We start from the raw sequence: 20,961 nt of genomic DNA on the forward strand, positions 1-20,961 counted from the left end.
GCTGGCTCCGTTTCATTCAAAGGGAAAAAAAACAAAAGGCATTTGTTTGGATCTAATTAAAAAAAATGGAAATGATACCTATAAGTATGAAGCTTCTTTTTTCCATGTGCCATCTACTGGATTTAAATATATAGGAGGGAATTAAACCAAGAAAAGAAAAAAAAATTCATAAGTAAATGATATGAAGATAAGGGAATTAAAGGAATGTGTATATATAAAGAAAACAAAATGGTTGTGAGGGTTTAATTTTTTCTGCATTTATATACAAATGTATCTATCGAAGTCTTCAAATCAAGATTGAGACAAAGAAACATTGATCACTCCTTAAGAGCAAAAAGATAGGTGGATTAAAATCACAACATTCATAGATTTAATGACAGTTTTCCTTATCACACTGATCTTGACCCCCGTCTGCATTTTACATTAAATGCGTGATTCAAAGCTAACAGGCTGCATTCTATCACAAAAGATCCCAAACTGCAGCCTTAGCTGCATTACTGCAAATACACTGGAAGGAAAAAGGTTTTAGAAGGCTCCCCTAATTAATCGGATCGAATCAATCTGCAACTTGCAACCAGCAAATCAACATGAACTGCCTTTTTTCCCTCTCACACATTGATGTTCCAACTCTAATTTAGCCATTACCAAGTAGTTTTGGCTCCTGACTAACCAACAAGATGAAAGCGATTTCAACCAGAGGGAAACATCGAGTGAAAAACGGAAATGAAGGAACTGAAAAATGAACCTTGCCAAACTAATTTCTCAGGAAGTCTCTCTGTCACCGCTCCCCCCCTTAGACTTTACTACAAGGATTCTGTGATTTATTGAGAAGTAAAAAATGATGCAGTGTTCTGCATTTTCATTGAATATTTTCATTACCTGTGCTTGTGCATTCGACATCCAAGAGAGGCCTAACCCAATCTGGTGTGATCCACACAACCTGTGGGAGTTGTGGGACTACATGTAACTGCCAGTGAGGGGCACCGATTGGTCCAAACTTTCCCATTTTGGCCACGAACTGAAACCTTGAAACCCCTTGAAATGAATATAATGAAAATTCAGCTGCTCCGCAAGGTAAAAATATCTAATACTAATGTTTCTACCCACTCTGTGCCGTATAGACCCGAGATGACCTAATCTATATTGATCATTTTAGCTAAACATAAGATATGAGAACAAAATGCATGTAAAGTCTTAACACGATTACTTTGCTTTAAGATCCCAGACCTCAAATCTGTAAGCTTTAGTTTGCTGGTGCGTGTTCTCAAACAAGCTTTAATGAGATGAATATAAAAAAGCTGCTCCTCAGTAAGCCCGGGGTGCCGGCAGCCCTGGAGTTCTGGGACTCCGGGCCATTTCCTGCTTGGTAGTTCAGCCTCGACGTGAACCTAATCTTGAATTCATATCTTGATTATGTCAAAAGAGTTCTGCCTTTTACTCATAAAGCCCTAAATCCTCAGTTATGTCACCTTGCTCTGAATTATTAACAAGTGGATGAAGGTGCATGATGCATGCAAAGGGCACTGAGATAAAACTCAGTCAATTTCATTTCACTCCAATGACTTTGTTAAACTTTTATGTGTTGTGCTTCCAGCTCATGCAGACGCCCATCACAACTATATTAATTTGGGATTGTTTTGAACATTAACCCCAAAATGATTTGCAAACTTAAATGACTCTCCTGTGTTGTTGTTTTGCTGAAACACTGAGGTATGATGCACTGAAAGTCGCCTCATGGGGGCGCTGTAGTTGAAGGTCAAACTTTAAGTGTCTCCAGCAGTACTGACCTTTCTTTACATATGTCCTCCTCACTTAGTGCCTTTTATTAATAGTCAAAATAGACATTACCACTGATGTCACACCTTATATTCAAAGCAAAAACCTGCAGTATATGACTAAGAAAATATTAAGCATATCTAACATGGATTTATAAAGTAAATATCAAAGAGGACTGCCAGCTTTATACTGATCTTTATTTCTCTGAAGCTGATGTGCATGATTAGCAATTAGAATCAGCAATTTCTAATGCAAATGCATTCAGTTAATGATCCAAGATGCTTTTATTCTGTTTTTGAAGATGGATTATTTGAGTTAGTCTGGTTTATCGGTAAAAACTGTTGGCAAATGTTTCTGCCAGCGGCTTTAAACTGAACAAAAACAACATATAATATCAGGTTGACATCAAGGCTTTGGCAAAGCAAATTAAGGCTTTTATTGCTGCTTCTTTACTCTCAGTTCTTTAAAACACTTCCTTTGAAATAACTAATGTTAGTCATGTGTGCATGAGAAGAGGAGGTACAGAAACATGAGAATTTAAAACAGTCATAGAGCAAAAATAGATGCAAACTCTGTTTGTTCCTCTTTGAAAGCATTATGTTGGAGTGTAGCAAAGATATTTGTTCCTCGGCTTTGTGGGTCTGAGATCTGTAGATTTTAAATAATCAGGAGTGATTTTTGTGTCATTAAAATTCAAATGATTCATCTAAGAAACTATATTCTGCAAATTAGTGGCACGTTTTCTATCTCTGATCATATTTTGCACTATATGTAAATGTATATATGTACATATATATATATATATACATATATAGATACACCTATTATCAGAGGCACATTTGAAAGAAAAGATTCATTGAGATGTGTGTAACATCAACCAAACTTGTTTTTCTTTCTCAATATTTTGCTGTCAGCTCTGATATTCTGGGTAACATCACAATTGGAAAAAGGTAAGGATTGATCTTGCAGATTGCCTTTTTCTAAAGTTTTTTAACTTGACATTTTACTTTTAGAACTTCCACCCCTGGAAGAAGCTGAGGTGGTATCACCCTCCTCTTCTCCAGGCTTCCAGAAGGCTGCACAGGTGGTGAAAATGGGCCTTTTTCTGAGTGGGTCACCTGAAGGCAACATAACAAGACAAATACAGATTTTTTTTTTTGATAATGTAAATCCTGCAATTCTACTTCAGCGGAGTCCAAAAATGAAATTAGAGAGATGGAAATGAGAGCAGCAGTTATGCATCTGAATTATTGTATAAATAACCTTTGGTCTTTTGTCTTGTCTGGGTCTGCTGAGGGCTTCATATACTGACCGTACCGTGCAGCTACATAAAAGCAGAGAGTTACAAATATATACTGTAATGTAACAATATATTTTTAAAACCCTGTGAGACGGAAACTTTACAGCCGCTGTAGACAAACAAATGATGTGTGTAATTTTGATGAATCGGAAATGTTAAAACAGACATGTGTGAAGATTTCCATGCAGATAAAGACTGCACCACCAGAACTTAAACACAGAACTTCCCCCATCACTTCACCACTTCTGTAAACAGCACTTGGTTAGCTTGGTGTCTGTAGGTGGGTTTTGCTCAGCTTGTTGTCATGGAGACGACAGTTACACTCATTTACACTCATACACTGAAATAAACCAGCTCCAACCTTGCATTTTTGTATTTTCAAGTCAGATTATGAAGGCACTTATGCTTCACTTATAAAGTCTTTAGCTAAACCATTCCTGCAGAAAGGTTTTGGCAAACAAAAAGAATAAAGAAGAGACTCAAGTTCGACACCGTGAGATCATTTTTCACTTCTGCATGTTCTTTAGCCTTTTTTGGACATCAGTTGCAACAGTGAAAAAAAGGCGTCATTGTTATCCGCCGCTGTTCCTGTTTGGTAATTCACACGTACCAGAGGAACATCAGTGTGTGATTACACTCGGAAACACTGTTGCAACTTCCCTTCTCGGCCCCCTCCACTTTCCACTTCTCTACTTTCACACAGGTGCATCAGTTCAGGCTTTGAAGTGATGTGTGAAAAGACTTATTCATTCCCTCCCATCACAGCCACGTAGTCTGGGTCAGACACCAACTGTCTCCTGCTTAGGGCTGGTCACAAAACTACCTGCTTACAGTGACGGAAACATCATGGTGTGGGCTTAAAGACCAAGTTAACATCGTGTTACAACATGCCATTTTAGAGATTGCTTTGGCTTCGAAATGCACTTATTCATACGATTGCCAGAGGTGACATTTTTCTGAAACATTATTATAGCTCATAATACATCCTTAGACAAATAATCTATAGTGTTACATATTTACATCTTCACTGTAAGGACGGTGTGTTGTATACTGTACAATCTCAGGGATAATGTACTTTAATATCACTCTAAGTAAAATGCACAAAGCTTCAAAGGACCCCCTGAAACATAAGTCTGAAAAAAGCTGAGTCATTGTGTAGACTTCTGGTCTGAAATTAAACACTTTTCACACTTCAGAGCAGAGAGAACCTGCAGATAACTGTTCATAAAGTTGATTAATTCAACCCCAAACCACTTGTTTTTTTGTTCTTTAGCAGTGAGTCATCACTTCCTCTTGTGGGGCCCATGTGTGGGGTCTTTCTGTCTTGTGATAGACAGCAGTTTGCTACTCATGTTTCTTTGCTCCCATCTGAGGTTGCTGCTGTCAAGTTGATCTGTGACACATCTACAAATAAGTTTGGTAAAATAGGTCGACAAAATCGAGATATTTTAACCCAGCTTTAGTTTTGTTTCACTTTTAAACCGATCCTTTAAAAATCTCATCAGTTACTTCTTTTTTAGACATTCAGATGCATTCAGAAAATTAAAAAGAAATGCCTCAGCACAAAGGGGTCTAATCAGGTCACGAGCTAATGGCTTCTGTTTAACTTTTGGTTCTGTAAAAAGATGCAGGTTCGTTTTTTCTGTGGTGACAAAACGTGCTTCTTCGCTGGAACATTTACAGTTTACTGTAGGCAGACTTCATCTAACAGTCAGAGTGATGTAAACACTCAAAGAGGGACTCTGTACAGAATCATGATCAATAAAGGGTCCATTCATTTCCATGTAAATTCAAAACTGCCTCAATGACAAAGATATAATTAGTTTCGGTCTTAGGTTTAAAGCAGTAAAACAGTACTTTGGGAGGCGGATTTTGAGTCACGCGTCCTGCCCATAACCAAAGTCTGTGGTTATGGGCAGGAGAAATGCAGGTGTGATACTGCTGCTGCTGCTCTTGCAGTTAGTAAAGCAAAAGACTTTGAACTTGGAGACTCTACAATGTCTTTGTTTGTGATTCTGGCTCTGCTGCTCTGCATGGAGGCACCAGGTAGGAGATGAATACTGCTTTATGAAATGTTAAACAATGGATGGACTGTCACAGTATTAAAATCATTTGTTGAACATATGTAGCTTCTATTTTTAGTGTCACGTGAAAGCAGTGACGTAATTCTGGATGTCACAGAGGATTTCCCGAGGATTTTGGTTTTGATTTTGATCAGCTGTACTCAATACATTTTAAATGATTGTCCATAATGTCAGAGGTGATAAGAACTTCAGATGTTATGCTTAATAGATGTTCTGCTGTAACTGTATATACATATCTATCTAACTATATATTTAACAACTGTTCATAACGGCCTATATTGTACATACATATTAGTATATTCATCTTCCTACACCTGCTGTTTTTTACTGTTAAATATCATACTGTATATATTTTTTAACACTCACTGTATATAATAGCATATTTATTTTTCATACCTGCACTAATCAACATACTGTATATATTCTATAGTATATTCAATCATACCTGTAGTAATCTTTAATACATAATACATTGTGTATATATATATATATATTTTAGCACATTCACTGCATCATATAGTATATTCAGTTCACACTTGCACTGCCCATTTGGACATACTTTGCACTTTACTACTCTGCACTTCTGGTTAGATGCTAAACTGCATTTCGTTGTTCAAGTACTTGTTACAGTGTTCAATGACAATAAAGTTGAATCTAATCTAATCTAATCTAATATACATTCTGTGTTTTCTGTTTCAGTGTTCAGCTCTGTGACTCCTGTGTTTGTGCAGAAGGGAGGTGACGTAACTCTGGAGGTCACAGAAACTGATGTTCCTGAGGATTTTTTAATTCTTTCATGGAAATTCAGCACAGATGATATCTTAGTATCATTTTCACCTAAGGGAGAACCAACAGTCCATCCTGATTACACTGGAAGAATTGAGTTTGATCAGAAAGATTACTCTGTGAAACTGAAGAATCTACAAAAGACAGACAGCAGAGTTTATACTGCACAAGTGATTGGAATTAAGGGAAAAACACTTACTGAATACAACGTCACAGTACAAGGTGGGTGTCTTAACTGTTCAGACATTGAGTCAGATTAACTTCTGTCATGTTTCTAAAACTTTAAAGAATGAAAACTTGTAACATAAAGAACAACTTTATCAGACCAAGCTGTTTAATCTTGTATCCTCTATCAGGGTAATCCACATTTCTGAAGGCCACAAGCCAAAATGAGTTGTTCACACATTAAAGCTGCTCTGTATGATACACGTTACTGGACTTTTTACTTCTGTCAGCTTAATCCCTTTTTTCTGTGCACCTTGGAAGTTGGTAAAATTGTGCCAGAATTCCAAACTTTGCTTACAGGTGTCTAAAACTTCCCACCTCTTCCCTCAGATCCAGTCTCTGCAGTTCAGCTGACAGTGAACTCTGTGTCCATCAGCTCAGACTCCTGTAAGCTCACAGTGACCTGCAGCACAGAGGAACACTCTCAGATCAGCAGCACTTTCACATGTGACACCAAAACCTGCTACCAGGAGGGAGGAGAGAGATCAGAGATCACTAAATCTGGTGCTTCTCTCCATTTCTACCTGTCAGATGATTCCATCATCTGTAACCATAGCAACCAGGTCAGCAGGACCAAAGACATGATAAAGATTCAGGATCACTGCACCCGACATGATGGTAAGACTGAATTTAAAGCTATGGACAGTTTGGTTTTAGACCACATGAAAAACTATTCTGTAACTTCCCTTTCAGTGATCAGCAACAACAGGGAAGTGCTCAAAGATACTTCTTTTATTTAGATTAGAACAGACCAAAATGAAATAAACAGAACAAAGATGGCCTCCCTTCTCTCTGTTTTGCTGATGCTGTGTCATTGTGTTTGACATAATCTGCTTTTATTATTACTCATTTGACTCTATTGGCAAAAACAGACCAAACAAAGATAGAATCAGTTTAAACTGAACTTGTTTCACTGCATCTTTGCTCACAGATAGCCTGTTAAAGCCTCTGTACATTTTGAATATATCGTCATTATTATTTTCAGATATTTTATTTAGATATATTTCAGTGAGATGAAATGCTGCTTTGTTACTTCTTCTTTTATTCTGTCTGCATCTGCTGCTGTGATTTAACCAACATGTTTGCCGTTACAGGCTCAGAGAGTCTCTCTGGTATCTCCTTCTGTCTGCTGAAGACGGTCGTCTTCTCCGTGGGTCTGATCATCATGGTGTCTGCTGTCATCACTGTCCACATGATGGAAAGACTCAAGAAGCAAGAATGAATAACTCTCTATCGACCAACTGTACATATAGCTCATACACTTCAGAAACTCATAGTTAAAAGTCCCACCTGGGCTTTTGGATCAGTGCCTGTTTTGGTTTTGGTACATTTACACAAAATATTGCATAAATGCAGCCGTACACCAACAAGGATGTCGGGCAAACTGACTGCAGGACAGAAACATGGACCTAAACAATATATGATTTACAAAGTATGCTTTGCAAAAGTTCCATGAGGAAGGAAATCAACTGCAACAAAGATTAAATCCAAACATAAGTATTTTTTTTATCTTTATTGGCTGTAATCACCCTTTCCTCGTGTTAAAATGTTGTTTTTGATGTCATGTTAAACAACAACAAAAATAAAACCTCTGCTAGCTCTTTTGGAAACCCTGAAACCCACCGAGTCGACCAAAGTGGAAAAACAAAACTCAGTTTTAGCTCCAGAACAGTTAATCAGCAGTTCAATTATTTGTAAGAAGGTTTTCATCTGAGCAAAGAAAGGCAGGACGGATGGAAAAATGTATTATTAGTTGAGCTCCAGGTCAAATGTAAATGTATTTGTAAATGTAAATGTACTTTATTTATACAGCCCTTTACAAACAATCCTTACGATGTACCAAAGTGCCTTACAGCAGGTACTAAATAAAGAGCAGAAGAAGTAAAAACTAGGGCTGGGACTTTAGCGCGTTAATTTCGATTAATTAACTACACACATATTAGCGCGTTAAAAAAAATAACGCATTTTAATCGCACACTATAATTTTTATTTTTTATTTTTTATTTATTTTTTTTTTTTTTTAAATACAGACGGATGGAAGCGTCGACAAGAGCATGGTTGTGTGCAGATTATGCAACAAGGAATTCGCGTATCACCGCAGCGTATCAAGCCTCAAATATCACCTCAACGCTAAACATGTAGCAGCTAGCGTGGAAGCTAACGGGGGCCCAACACAGCTTAACATCCAAGATTCTATATACTGTGTTTTCATGCATGCTACATTCAGATTTCAAATAGGGATATGTTCTGTGTTTGTTGAAATATTGTTGAAAATGTTAATTTTCTAAAGGATAAAGTATATGCGATTAAAATGCGATTAATTTCGATTAATTAATTTCAAAGCCTGTAGTTAACTCGATTAAAAATTTTAATCGAGTCACAGCCCTAATAAAAACAAATAAAAACAATAAAAGAACAGTGAAAGCAATAAAATACATCAAAATCAAATAAGATAAAATAAGATCAAAGTGCCATCATACTGGGTATTAAAAGCAATCCTAAATAAGAAGTTTTTAGCCTAGATTTGAAGAGGCCCAGGTCAGAAATAAGACGCAGCTGGACGGGGAGCTTATTCCAGAGCCTGGGGGCAGCGACGGAAAAGCCTCGGTCACCCCAGGGTTTGTATTCTGACCTGGGCACTTCCAGCAGAAACTGATCTGTTGACCTCAGATCTCTACCAGGATTGCGGACTGTTAAAAGCTCAGATAAATATGATGGGGAATGGAGATTTTAGAGTGAAACCTCTTGTTAAATACTCTCTACAGATACACAGAAGGAAATAAACACTATCTACATGAGGAAACTTACAAAGACAAAAAGTGTTTTTCCGTCTGAACCTTTTCTGTTTCCTATTTGAGAACGCTGCATGTGAAATGTCACAGGGCACCTTTACTATGGCACACAGTGTCTATATCTTAGTGGCAACATTTACGCTGTGTAACTTTTCATGGTCAAGTCACACGCAGAAGCATCTCAACATGCAGGAGGTGCTAAGCATACACCTATGAAAGCGGTAGTGGTCACAGAGAGTACAGCCAGCCACTGAAATAAGTTTAAACACAACTGACAAATGTACAGAAACTACACGATGACGGGACGTCTTTCATATTTTTTCTTTTGTAACACATTCAGAAAATAATTCGCATTAACTGAGTACATTAATCGTGAGTGTGATGTCATCATTTAGTGAAAGAAATCAATAAAAGATGTTGAGTTGATGATTCATTTCTCTCATCTTTTCATGGACGTGGATACAAAACTTATTTTTTCTGACAAAAATCTGAATGAAAATAGTTATTTTCTGGTTCGAATTACAATGTCACCATGGTAACGTATTGTTACCACGAGGATGTTTCTGTGGTTTGGACAGGAAAAGCACAACTGTAGAGACTCCCTGCAGTCGCTCTCTGAGGTTCTGATCTTTCTTCAGTCGGTAAAACAAAAGACATCAAGCTTTTTTGAACATTCTACAATGTGTTTGTTTGTGATACTGGCTTTGCTGCTCTGCACCGAGTCGACAGGTAGGAGAGTAATCATGTCATATTACTCGATGATAACACACTCCAGAATAATGTACAATATGTAGACGGTTTAGTTTTTGACAAGCTGAGCACCAGAAGCACAACTGATAAACAGTCTAAAGACTTATTTCAGCTTTTCTTTTACTAGTATTTCCTGTGGTACACCTGTTCATTAATATTATGTTATAAGATTGTACTGAAAGATGATATTGCATTGAGTGAGAATATTTATTGGTATAAATAAGAAGATGAGTTGTCATCTGTCTAGAAATTAGTTGTAATTTTGAACAATTTTGGAGTGTTGTGGAGAAAAGAGAAGCCGGACTCATCTTTGCAGCCTCTTACAGGGAATTTATTTACAGGAACAGCATAGAAACATATTACATGGCAGCATACACAGGATTCCCCAACAACAACAGCCTGTGAGATCCTCTTATACTTCCTGATAACATTCTGTGCGTTCACGGTCAAAACCCAATGTCTGCCCGACACCACTGTGTCTGAGATTGTCACAACATCTTCTGTTATTCAAATTCAATTCAATTCAATTCAAATTCAAAAATACTTTATTTATCCCAGAGGGAAATTAAATGTTGATGTAGCTCAATTAAATCAAGGAGTTATTATAGATGCTGATGACTGTGGGCAGGAATGATTTCCTGTAGCGGTCAGTTTTGCATCCAAACTGAAGAAGCGTTTGACTGAAGAGACTCTGTTTTCCGATAACAGTCTCATGGAGAGGATATTCAGGGTTGTCCATAATTCTCTTGATTTTATGCAAAATCCTTCTTTGCATTATTGTCTCCAGAGGTTCCACAGCCGTCCCCAGAACAGAACCAGCCTTCTTTATCAGGTTGTTGAGTCTTTTTAGGTCCCTGCTTCTGATGCTGCTGCCCCAACAGATGACGCAAGAGGAAATGACGCTCTCAACAACAGACTTGTAGAAGATCTGCAACATCTTGTTGCAAACCTTGAAGGACCTTAGCTTCCTCAAGAAGTACAGTCTGCTCTGTCCTTTCTTGTAGATGACTTCACTGTTGTGTCTCCAGTCCAGTCTGTTGTCCACATGAACACCAAGGGATTTATATTCCTCAACCACCTCCACTTCTTCTCCCATGATGGAAACAGGGTTTGATCTGACCCTGTTTCTCCTGAAATCTACAATCATCTCCTTTGTTTTGTTAACATTCAAGATGAGATGATTGTTCCCACACCATGCCACAAAGCGGTCCACCAGCTCTCTGTACTCAGCTTCTTGTCCATCTCTGATACACCCGACAACTGCAGAGTCATCTGAATATTTCTGTAGATGACAGGAGTCTGACTTGTACTGGAAGTCTGAAATGTACAGAGTGAAAAGGAATGGTGAGAGTACAGTCCCCTGTGGTGCTCCTGTGCTGCTGATCACCTGGGTTAGACACAAAATTCTTCAGTCTGACAAACTGTGGTCTGTTTGTCAGGTAGTCATTAATCCAGGTGATTGTTGAGGCCTCCACCTGAGTCTTCTGGAGTTTCAGACGAAGCAGATCAGGCTGAATTGTGTTAAATGCACTGGAGAAATCAAAGAACATGATCCTCACAGTGCTGCCTGCTTTGTCCAGATGACAGTGGGTTTGTTGAAGCAGGTGTATGATAGCGTCTTCAACTCCAACTCCATGGCGATAAGCAAACTGCAGGGGGTCCTGATATGTGCTGGTTTGCTTACACAGGTGGGTCAACAGGAGTCTCTCCAGGACCTTCATGATGTGGGATGTCAGGGCAACAGGTCTGTAGTCATTGATGTCTGAAGGGTGAGTTTTCTTTGGTACCGGAACCAGACAGGATGTCTTCCACAACAGTGGTACCTTCTCTTGGGTCAAGCTAAGGTTGAAAAGGTGTTGCAGAATCCCACAGAGCTGCTCTGCACAGGCCTTCAGGACTCGGGGGCTGACACCATCTGGACCTGCAGCCTTGTTCCGGTTCAGTCTCTCCAACTGCCTCTTCACCTGACTTCTAGAAACAGAAAAGTGGGAGGGGAGGCAAAGGGGACAGCAGCATCTCCAGATTGGGTTGAAGACAAACTAGTGGAAGCAGAAGAATCCATGACTGAGGTGGAGGTGGAGATGTTACAGGAAAGCTGTGGGTCAGAGGAGGGTGGGATGTCTCTTTGGCTGGGAACAGGATGGGAGGATGGTGAGCTTGTTCCTGAACTGAACCTGTTGAAGAATGTGTTCAGCTCATTTGCTCTGTCCAGACTTCCATCCATCCGATCCTCCCTCTGCTTGAGGCCTGTGATCTTCTTCATTCCTGACCACACATCTCTGATATTGTTCCTCTGCAGTTTACTCTCAAGCTTCTTTCTATACACCTCCTTGCTCTCTCTGATCTTGACTTTGAGCTGCTTCTGTATACTCCTCAGTAACTCCCTGTCTCGCTCCCTAAAGGCTCTTTTTTTCTTGTTCAATAGTTCCTTTAGCTCACTGGTGATCCAGGGTTTGTTATTAGGGAAGCATCTCACTGTTCTGGTGGGGGTGGTGTTGTCCACACAAAAGTTTAGATAGTCAGTCACACACTCAGTCATGGCATTAATGTCCTCTCCATGTGGCTTACAAAGAGAAATCCAATCGGTTGCATCAAAACAACCCTGTAAGGCTTCTTCAGCATCATGTGACCACTTTCTAACAGTCCTTTTTGTGACAGGTAGTCTCTGGACAAGGGGTTTATATGCTGAACAGAGAAAAACAAGGTTGTGATCTGATTTACCCCGGGGAGGTCTTGATTTGGAAATGTATGAATCCTTGACATTTGTGTAAAACAAATCCAATGTCTTGTTTTCTCTGGTAGAGCAGCTGACAAACTGTTGAAAAGTTGGCAGTGTAGCAGAGAGTGAGGCATGATTAAAATCACCAGATATTGCCACAAAAGAATTGGGGTGTTGTGTCTGTAACTTAGCAACAACGGAACTGTCGTGTTCTTTGTTATGAATGCCAACAGACGGGACCTTTCTGGTTATCACCATTTATTAGCAAACCTCACAACGTGCAACTCCTCACTCGACTCACTGTCAAGCTACCAACCCGTTCTAATAACTTCCTCTTTACCTCTCGAACGTGTCCTTCAAAATAAAAGCACATCAATAATATCCTCAATTCCACCACATCTCCCCTTTTTAAAGAAACATATGGACTGAGACAAATTATATCTACAACTACCTATAATAAACTCTCTCAAACTCTTATGCCTTTATGACATGAACGCATTGCATTCTTCAGAACAAAACATTTCCCCATTACCCCCATTTGCCCAACATCTCATTTTCTCACAAGTCCAGTCTCAGAGGTTTTACCACTGCTCTGCCAAACCTAGTTCTGGTAGGGACAGGTGTTAGAGTCTTTTGTGCCTGGTTTGGGGGCTCAGGGCAACTTGGTGTGTTTGAGACAGACTCAACTGGCTGAGTTGGTGTGCTGGGTGTCTGACTCTGAGGAACAGTCTCTGGCATGGGAACAAGATGACGCCTGTTGCGCCTGATGGTGCCTGTGGGACTGTCCACTACATACGAGCGGGGTGTGGAGTGAGTTGAAACCACCGTGCCTTGAGTCTTGGTATCTGTAATCCACACAGGCTGTCCAGGTGTGAGCTGACGCAGATTCCTCACACGGTGTCTCCTGTTGAATACTCTTGTGTCCTTTATCTTCCTCTCTCTTTCTTTCCCTGCAAGCGTGGCTGTATCAGGAAGCTCTGGGCTGAGAAGAGAGGGGTGCTGGGGCACTGGTGTACGAAGTCTGCGGCCCATCAGCAGTTGAGCAGGACTGTAGCCGTTGGACGACGGAGTAGCTCTATATGTTAACAGAGCGAGATATGGATCTTTAGCTTTCTTTAGCAGTCTTTTCACTGTCTGCACATGTCGTTCTGCTTCTCCGTTGCTTTGAGCAAATCTCGGGCTGCTTGTAACATGTTTGAATCCATAGGCTGATGAAAAGTCTGTGAACTGTTGGCTGGAAAACTGTGGACCGTTGTCAGTGAAAAACAGTTCTGGGATGCCGTGTCTGGAAAAAATAGACTTCAGGTGCACAATGACATCCTCTGAACGCGTTGGCGTTAGTTTAGCAATCTCCACAAATCTTGAGTAATAATCCACTACAAGCAGGTAATTGCAGTTGTTTAGAGTGAACAAGTCCGCTCCCACCTTTTGCCACGGCCTCTCTGGGAGCTCACTCGGCAAAAGCGGCTCCACAGGATTGGTGCGTTCTTTGATGCAAGTGGTGCAGTTGGTCACAAGTTCATTCAGTTGCCTGCTCAGGCCAGGCCACCACACTGTTTCTTTAGCCCGCCCTTTGCATCTTGTCATCCCCTGATGTCCTTCGTGAAGAGCCTTTAAGACAGAACTGCGCATTGCTGTGGGAATGACAAATCTGGATCCTTTCAGTAACAGTCCATCATGCACAGTAAGTACATCTCTTTCTGACCAGTAGGTTTTCACTGGACCTGTGAGCTTACTGTAGTCAGGCCAACCTCTCTGACAAAATGACATAACTACAGAGCAAACACTGTCTTCTTTCAAATTCTCTCTCAGCTGTGCCAGGATGAGCTGGCTGGCATGTTGTGGATTACCTCATCAACATAGATGTTTGTGTCTTCCATTAGATCTTTGTCTGTCAACTTTAAACTTGAGCTGGTGGAGACAGGTGCACGAGAGAGAGTGTCTGCTGTATGTAGATCTTTGCCTGGTGTGTGTGAGATAGAGTAGCTGTACCTCATGAGCCTCAGTCTAAATCTCTGGATTCTGGGAGGAAGCTCAGTTAATGTCTGATGACCCAGCAGGCTGACAAGAGGCTTGTGGTCCGTCTCGAGGAAAAATTGCCTCCCGATAAGGAAGTCTCTGAACCTTTCACATCCCCATGTTATACCGAGTGCCTCTTTTTCTACCTGAGCATACCTTTGTTCAGTCTCTGTCTTTGAACGTGATGCGTATGCGACCGGCCTCCACTGTTCTCCCTCTTTTTGCAGAAGGACAGCCCCTAGTCCATACGAAGATGCATCTGCAGACAGCTTCAGCTCTTTGTTGGGGTCGTAGAGTGTCAGCACTGGGGGTGAGGTGAGATCATTTTTCAGCTGATCGAATGCATTTTGTTGTGCACAGCTCCAGATCCACTGATTTTTCTTGGAGAGAAGGTCCCTCAGTGGTTTGTCCTTCTCTGCCAGCCCTGGGATGAATTTCCCCAGCTGGTTAACCATGCCCAGAAAGCTGCGGACTTCACCTGTGTTAGAGGGCTCTTTCATGTCTCTTACAGCTCTTATTTTGTCCGGGTCTGGCTGCACACCCTCAGCAGACAGGATGTGACCAAGGAACTTTACTTGGTGTGTGCTCAGCTCACACTTCTCCATATTTAGTGTGACGCCGGTTTCCTGGAGCTTGTTCAGCACAGCATGAAGCCTGGTGTCATGCTCCTCTTGATCTTTACCCCATATAAGAACATCGTCCATGTGGCAGACAACTCCCTGTAGCCCATCGAGGATCATGGACATCCTCCGCTGGAAATGTTCTGGGGCCGAAGCTATGCCAAAGGGCAATCTGTTGAAAAAGAAACGTCCAAAGGGAGTTATGAACGTTGTGTAGTGTGCTGACTCTGGGGACAATGGGATTTGCCAAAACCCTCTATTGGCATCCAATTTGCTGAAGATCCGAGCTCCTGCAAGAGATCCAAGCGTCTGCTCTACTGAAGGTAGGATGTATTTCTCTCTGCAGACTGCTTCATTGAGGCGGGTGAGGTCTACGCAGATGCGCACCGAGCCATTTTTTGATGGCACTGGAACCATGCCCGAGCACCATTTTGTTGGTTCTTCCACTCTTGAGATGACTGTCAAACTCTCCATTCTCTCCAGTTCCTCCCTCACTTTATTAAGTAAAGGAATAGGGACGCGTCTTGGTGTTGTTAGAGAAAAGGGAATGGCATCTGGCTTAAGTTTGATTGTGTATGGCTGCTGCAACATCCCTAAGCCTTGACAAAGTTTTGGATAGGACTCTGCCATCACTTTCTTATCTATGCTATCCAGCCTGGAGACAAGGTTAAACTTCACGCTAGCTGGTCGGCTTAGCAAAGCTGTGTTTAAGTCTTTTATTACATACACATCCTCCTGAATCACCTGCTCACCCTTACATAGTGACTCTGTGTATTTGGCTATGATAGAGAGTGGTGTACCACCTGGGCCTAATAGTGGTCTATCTGTTTCATTTAAATGTGAGTCTCTGTCAGCAATGGTGTAGTATGTCTGGGCTGGAATGGCTGAGACATCCGCTCCTGTGTCTATCTTGAACCTCACTTTGTGGCTTCTGATAGTCAAATCTGTGTACCAGGGGTCTGTGCCTGCATCTACTGAGCCTAGGAACAAAGGTGTGTCTCTGCAAACTGTACTAGTTTCCACTACATGTACTGCTTTGGGTGACTTACACACTTTACTGTAGTGTCCCTTTTTCCCACATGTGTGGCATATGGCATCCTTGGCTGGGCACTGCCATTGTCCATGTGCAGGGGTTTTTCCACACCTGTAACAATGCTGGCGATCATGTGGTGCTTTGAACTTTGTTGCCAGGTTTTTATGTTGAAAAGATGTCTTTAATGTGAGCTGCTTTTGCTTCTTGTGCTTTGCCATCACAGCATCAATTTCACCTTTGGCTTCTCCCCTGAGATCTGTTTGCTGTTTTTTGATCACTTCCGACTGCCTTGCCATGTTTAGCGCCTTTTCCAAGGTCAAATCTCTGTCAAGCTGCATCCTCTCTGCTAGCCTTGTGTCTCTGAGTCCCACCACGAGGCGGTCTCTTATCAACTCGTCGTGAAGTGCACCATAGCCACAGTTTTCAGCCAAGCTATACAAAGCAGTAATGAAGGAGTCGACTGTCTCATTAGTCTGTTGTACCCGTTGGTTGAATTTTGCCCTTTCATATATCACATTTTTCCTTGGCACAAAATATGCTTCAAATGAGACTTTTACTGCTCCATATTGTTGTCTCTGTGCGTCGGTTAAAGCTTGGCCCCGCAGTATATCGTCTGCTTCATCCCCCATACAGTAGATCAATGTGTTCACCTGATTAGCTTCAGAGCTAAGTTGCAGGTTGCTAGCCAGTCTGAATCTTTCAAACCTTCTGATCCATCTCTCCCAGTCCTGGGGTTTTGAGAAGTCGAATGCTTCTGGAGGTTGAATTGTGAACGTTGCACTTGGAGGTGGGTTAGCAGGGTTAGCTGCAGGCTGGGGAGCCTGTGCGGCGGCCACATTATCTGCATCACCGCCGGTCGACATTTTCTTTTTTTTTTACTTTAGAAAAAAAAATCTCTCCCGCTGCCTTTCCTCAGCTTCCTACCGCTGCCGCACTTCTGACACCATGTCGTGTTCTTTGTTATGAATGCCAACAGACGGGACCTTTCTGGTTATCACCATTTATTAGCAAACCTCACAACGTGCAACTCCTCACTCGACTCACTGTCAAGCTACCAACCCGTTCTAATAACTTCCTCTTTACCTCTCGAACGTGTCCTTCAAAATAAAAGCACATAAATAATATCCTCAATTCCACCACAGGAACTGATGACATCACATGCAGTGTCGGCAACAGCTGAGGGTGGAATGTAAACAGCTACCAAAACAACACTGGTGAACTCTCTTGGCAAATAATATGGACGAAAACTTACTGCCAATAGCTCAATGTCAGGACTGCAGAGACGACTCTTCACAGTAACATGTCCTGGGTGACACCATCTGTTGTTGACAAGCACTGCCAATCCACCCCCTTTCCTTTTCCTGCTACTCTTTAAATCTCGATCTGCTCGTACAGTCAGGAAGCCCGGCAGAGAGACGCTGGAGTCAGGTATATGATCCTGTAGCCATGTCTCAGTAAAACACATAATGCTACATTCCCGATATTCTTGCTGAGTCCTTGTCAATGCTAGAAGTTCATCCAACTTGTTAGCTAACGATCTTACATTTCCCATGATGACGGATGGCAGAGATGGTTTGAACTTCTTCTTTCTTTCTCTCCTCTTTGCTCCTGCTCTGCATCCACGACGCCTCCTTTTCAATTCCAGTGGGATTTCTGGCTTCAGTTGTCGAATTATTTCTGCTTTTCCAATGTTAATCAGCTGCTCCCTGTTGTAAACCACCTTGTTGCTATGGTTATGCATCATGACAAAAGAGTAAAATATACAAAAGTATTGGGAAAAATTAATCCAGCTGCACAGCATCCAAGGCAGGAAGGAACAGTAGTCCAAAAAATGCAATTTCTTCCAAGAAATAACAGGAATGAAATTTTGAAAAAAAGAAAAATCTCAATGTGAGGTTCAGAGCTACTCCAACATGCTGCCACCCTCAGCAGCGCATTCTAGAACCATGAGAGAGAAAATTCTGACCCGATATAAGATGTGGCGTGAGCAGTGGAGAATTTACTCTATTATGTGTTTTCTGTTTCAGTGTTCAGCTCTGTGACTCCTGCGTTTGTGCAGAAGGGCGGTGACGTAACTCTGGAGGTCACAGAAACTGATGTTCCTGAGAAGCTTTCTTTTCTTTCATGGAAATTCAGCACAAATGATGTCTTAGTATCATTTTCACCTGGTCTAGAACCTAAAGTCCATCCTGATTACTCTGGAAGAATTGAGTTTGATCAGAAAGATTACTCTGTGAAACTGAAGAATCTACAAAAGACAGACAGTGGAATTTATACTGCACGAGTGATTGGAGCTCAGGAAAAAAGACTTGCTGAATACAACGTCACAGTACAAGGTGGGTGTCTTAACTGTTCAGACATTGATTCAGATTAACTTCTGTCATGTTTCTAAAACTTTAAAGAATGAAAACTTGTAACATAAAGAACAACTTTATCAGACCAAGCTGTTTAATCTTGTATCCTCTATCAGGGTAATCCACATTTCTGAAGGCCACAAGCCAAAATGAGCTGTTCACACAGTAAAGCTGCTCTGTATGATATACGTTACTGGACTTTTTACTTCTGTCAGCTTAATCCCTTTTTTCTGTGCACCTTGGAAGTTGGTAAAATTGTGCCATAAATTTCTTATTGGTGTCTAAAACTTCCCACCTCTTCCCTCAGATCCAGTCTCTGCAGTTCAGCTGACAGTGAACTCTGTGTCCATCAGCTCAGACTCCTGTAACCTCACAGTGACCTGCAGCACAGAGGAACACTCTCAGATCAGCAGCACTTTCACATGTGACACCAAAACCTGCTACCAGGAGGGAGGAGAGAGATCAGAGATCACTAAATCTGGTGCTTCTCTCCACGTCTACCTGTCGGATGAATCCATCATCTGTAACCATAGCAACCACGTCAGCCAAAAACACGCCATGATAAAGATTCAGGATTGCTGCACCCGACATGATGGTAAGACTGAATGAAAAGCTATGGACAGTTTGTTTTTAGACCAGAAGAAAAACTATTCTGTAACTTCCCTTTCAGTGATCAGCAACAACAGGGAAGTGCTCAAAGATACTTCTTTTTTTTTAGATTAGAACAGACCAAAATGAAATAAACAAAACAAAGATGGCCTCCCTTCTCTCTGTTTTGCTGATGCTGTGTCATTGTGTTTGACATAATCTGCTTTTATTATTACTCATTTGACTCTATTGGCGCAAACAGACCAAACAAAGATAGAATCAGTTTAAACTGAACTTGTTTCACTGCATCTTTGCTCACAGATAGCCTGTTAAAGCCTCTGTACATTTTGAATATATCTTCATAAATATGTCCAGGTATTTCAATCCATTCAGTGAGATGAAATGCTGCTTTGTTACTTCTTCTTTTATTCTGTCTGCCTCTGCTGCTGTGATGAATCAACATGTTTGCCGTTACAGGCTCAGAGAGTCTCTCTGGTATCTCCTTCTGTCTGCTGAAGACGGTCATCTTCTCCGTGGGTCTGATCATCATGGTGTCTGCTGTCATCACTGTCCACATGATGGAGAGACTCAAGAAGCAAGAATGAATAACTCTCTATCGACCAACCGTACATATAGCTCATACACTTGAGAAACTCATAGTTAAAAGTCACACCTGGGCTTTTGGCCTGTTTTGGTTTTGGTACATTTACACAAAATCCTGCATAAAAGCAGCCGTACACAAGTTGATGTGAAATGTAAATATATCATAAACGTTGTTTCAAAAATGATTTTCTTGGTCATCATTTAAATATGTATGATTCTGACTGACCACTCTATAAGATTTCCCTGTTAAAATATTTTTTTTATGTCATATTAAACAACAAAAATAACACCTCTGTTCTGAGAGCTGCTTTTGGTAATCAGGTCTAATACTGAATTCACCCCAAATTCAGAGTTGACCAATCAGGAAGATGGAAACTTTGAATCTGTGGTTTCAGAACAGTTCATCAGTACTTCAGTGAGTAGGTTTACTCTGGACAAATGGTGAATGGAAAAAGACAGAGCTTCAGTTCAACATGAAGCAGAATGTCTTACTTAATACAAATTAAATAATCAATCAATATACTATTTAGGTTAAATAGACACTTAAGACACTTCTTCTTCTTTCGGCCTCTCCCTTTATTTACTTTAATGATATAACAAAAATATATATTAAATACAATACCTATATAATATAGGTATTATAAAAATAGGTATTATAAAAATATATATATATATTTATTAATACTTTATCAGGGGTCGCCATCATTGATTTAGCACACGTTTTACACCGGATGCCCTACCTGACGCACCATTTATCCGGGACTAGAAATACACTGGCTGACACTCACCTAAGGCACAATTTAGAGTCACCAATCTACCTAACATGAATGTTTTTGGGGGATGGGAAGAAGCCAGAGTACACAGGGAGAACCCACGCATTAACAGAGAAAACATGCAAGCTCCACACAGAAAGGCCTCAGCTGGGAATTGAACGTGGAACCCTTTTGCTGTGAGGTAATGGTGCTAACCAAATAGGCTGTGACTTTTAAAGAGAATAGAATAACAGATAATAGAATTACAATTTGACTTCGTTCTGATTCCACAATTGATGTAAAATTGATATGTTTCTCTCCTTAAGTGGGTTCCTAACCAAATAAAATGACTTGTAACTGTTGAGCTGGCTGCCATGATAAAGTAAAAGCTAAGGAAAGGAGCTTCAGTGCTTCCTCTGTTGTCTGGTGGTCAAACACAATGGACCACATCTCTTTCAAGCTGTGTTACTAAGAGTTTTTTATTATCTTAGAGCCAGCTGTCGGTCATATCAAATATCAAGTATTTATATATATTTATTTCCTGGTGTTGCTTTGGACTC

General features: G+C 40.8%; 2 protein-coding genes across 2 annotated transcripts; both read left to right on the forward strand.

The window, feature by feature from the left end:
• Positions 1 to 5,045: 5,045 nt before the first annotated feature.
• On the forward strand, positions 5,046 to 8,036 carry LOC142398233 (uncharacterized). The gene is made up of 4 exons (XM_075482193.1): positions 5,046 to 5,122; positions 5,860 to 6,168; positions 6,502 to 6,789; positions 7,266 to 8,036. The coding sequence occupies exons 1-4, from the start codon at positions 5,074 to 5,076 to the stop codon at positions 7,391 to 7,393; spliced, it is 774 nt and encodes a 257-aa protein (XP_075338308.1). The 5' UTR covers positions 5,046 to 5,073; the 3' UTR covers positions 7,394 to 8,036.
• A 1,558-nt stretch (positions 8,037 to 9,594) lies between these two features.
• Positions 9,595 to 19,671, forward strand: LOC142398235 (SLAM family member 5-like). The gene is made up of 4 exons (XM_075482194.1): positions 9,595 to 9,692; positions 18,132 to 18,440; positions 18,766 to 19,053; positions 19,524 to 19,671. The coding sequence occupies exons 1-4, from the start codon at positions 9,644 to 9,646 to the stop codon at positions 19,649 to 19,651; spliced, it is 774 nt and encodes a 257-aa protein (XP_075338309.1). The 5' UTR covers positions 9,595 to 9,643; the 3' UTR covers positions 19,652 to 19,671.
• Positions 19,672 to 20,961: the final 1,290 nt, after the last annotated feature.

Source organism: Odontesthes bonariensis, chromosome 14 (genome assembly GCF_027942865.1).
Source record: "Odontesthes bonariensis isolate fOdoBon6 chromosome 14, fOdoBon6.hap1, whole genome shotgun sequence".
Classification (NCBI taxonomy): Eukaryota; Metazoa; Chordata; class Actinopteri; order Atheriniformes; family Atherinopsidae; genus Odontesthes; species Odontesthes bonariensis.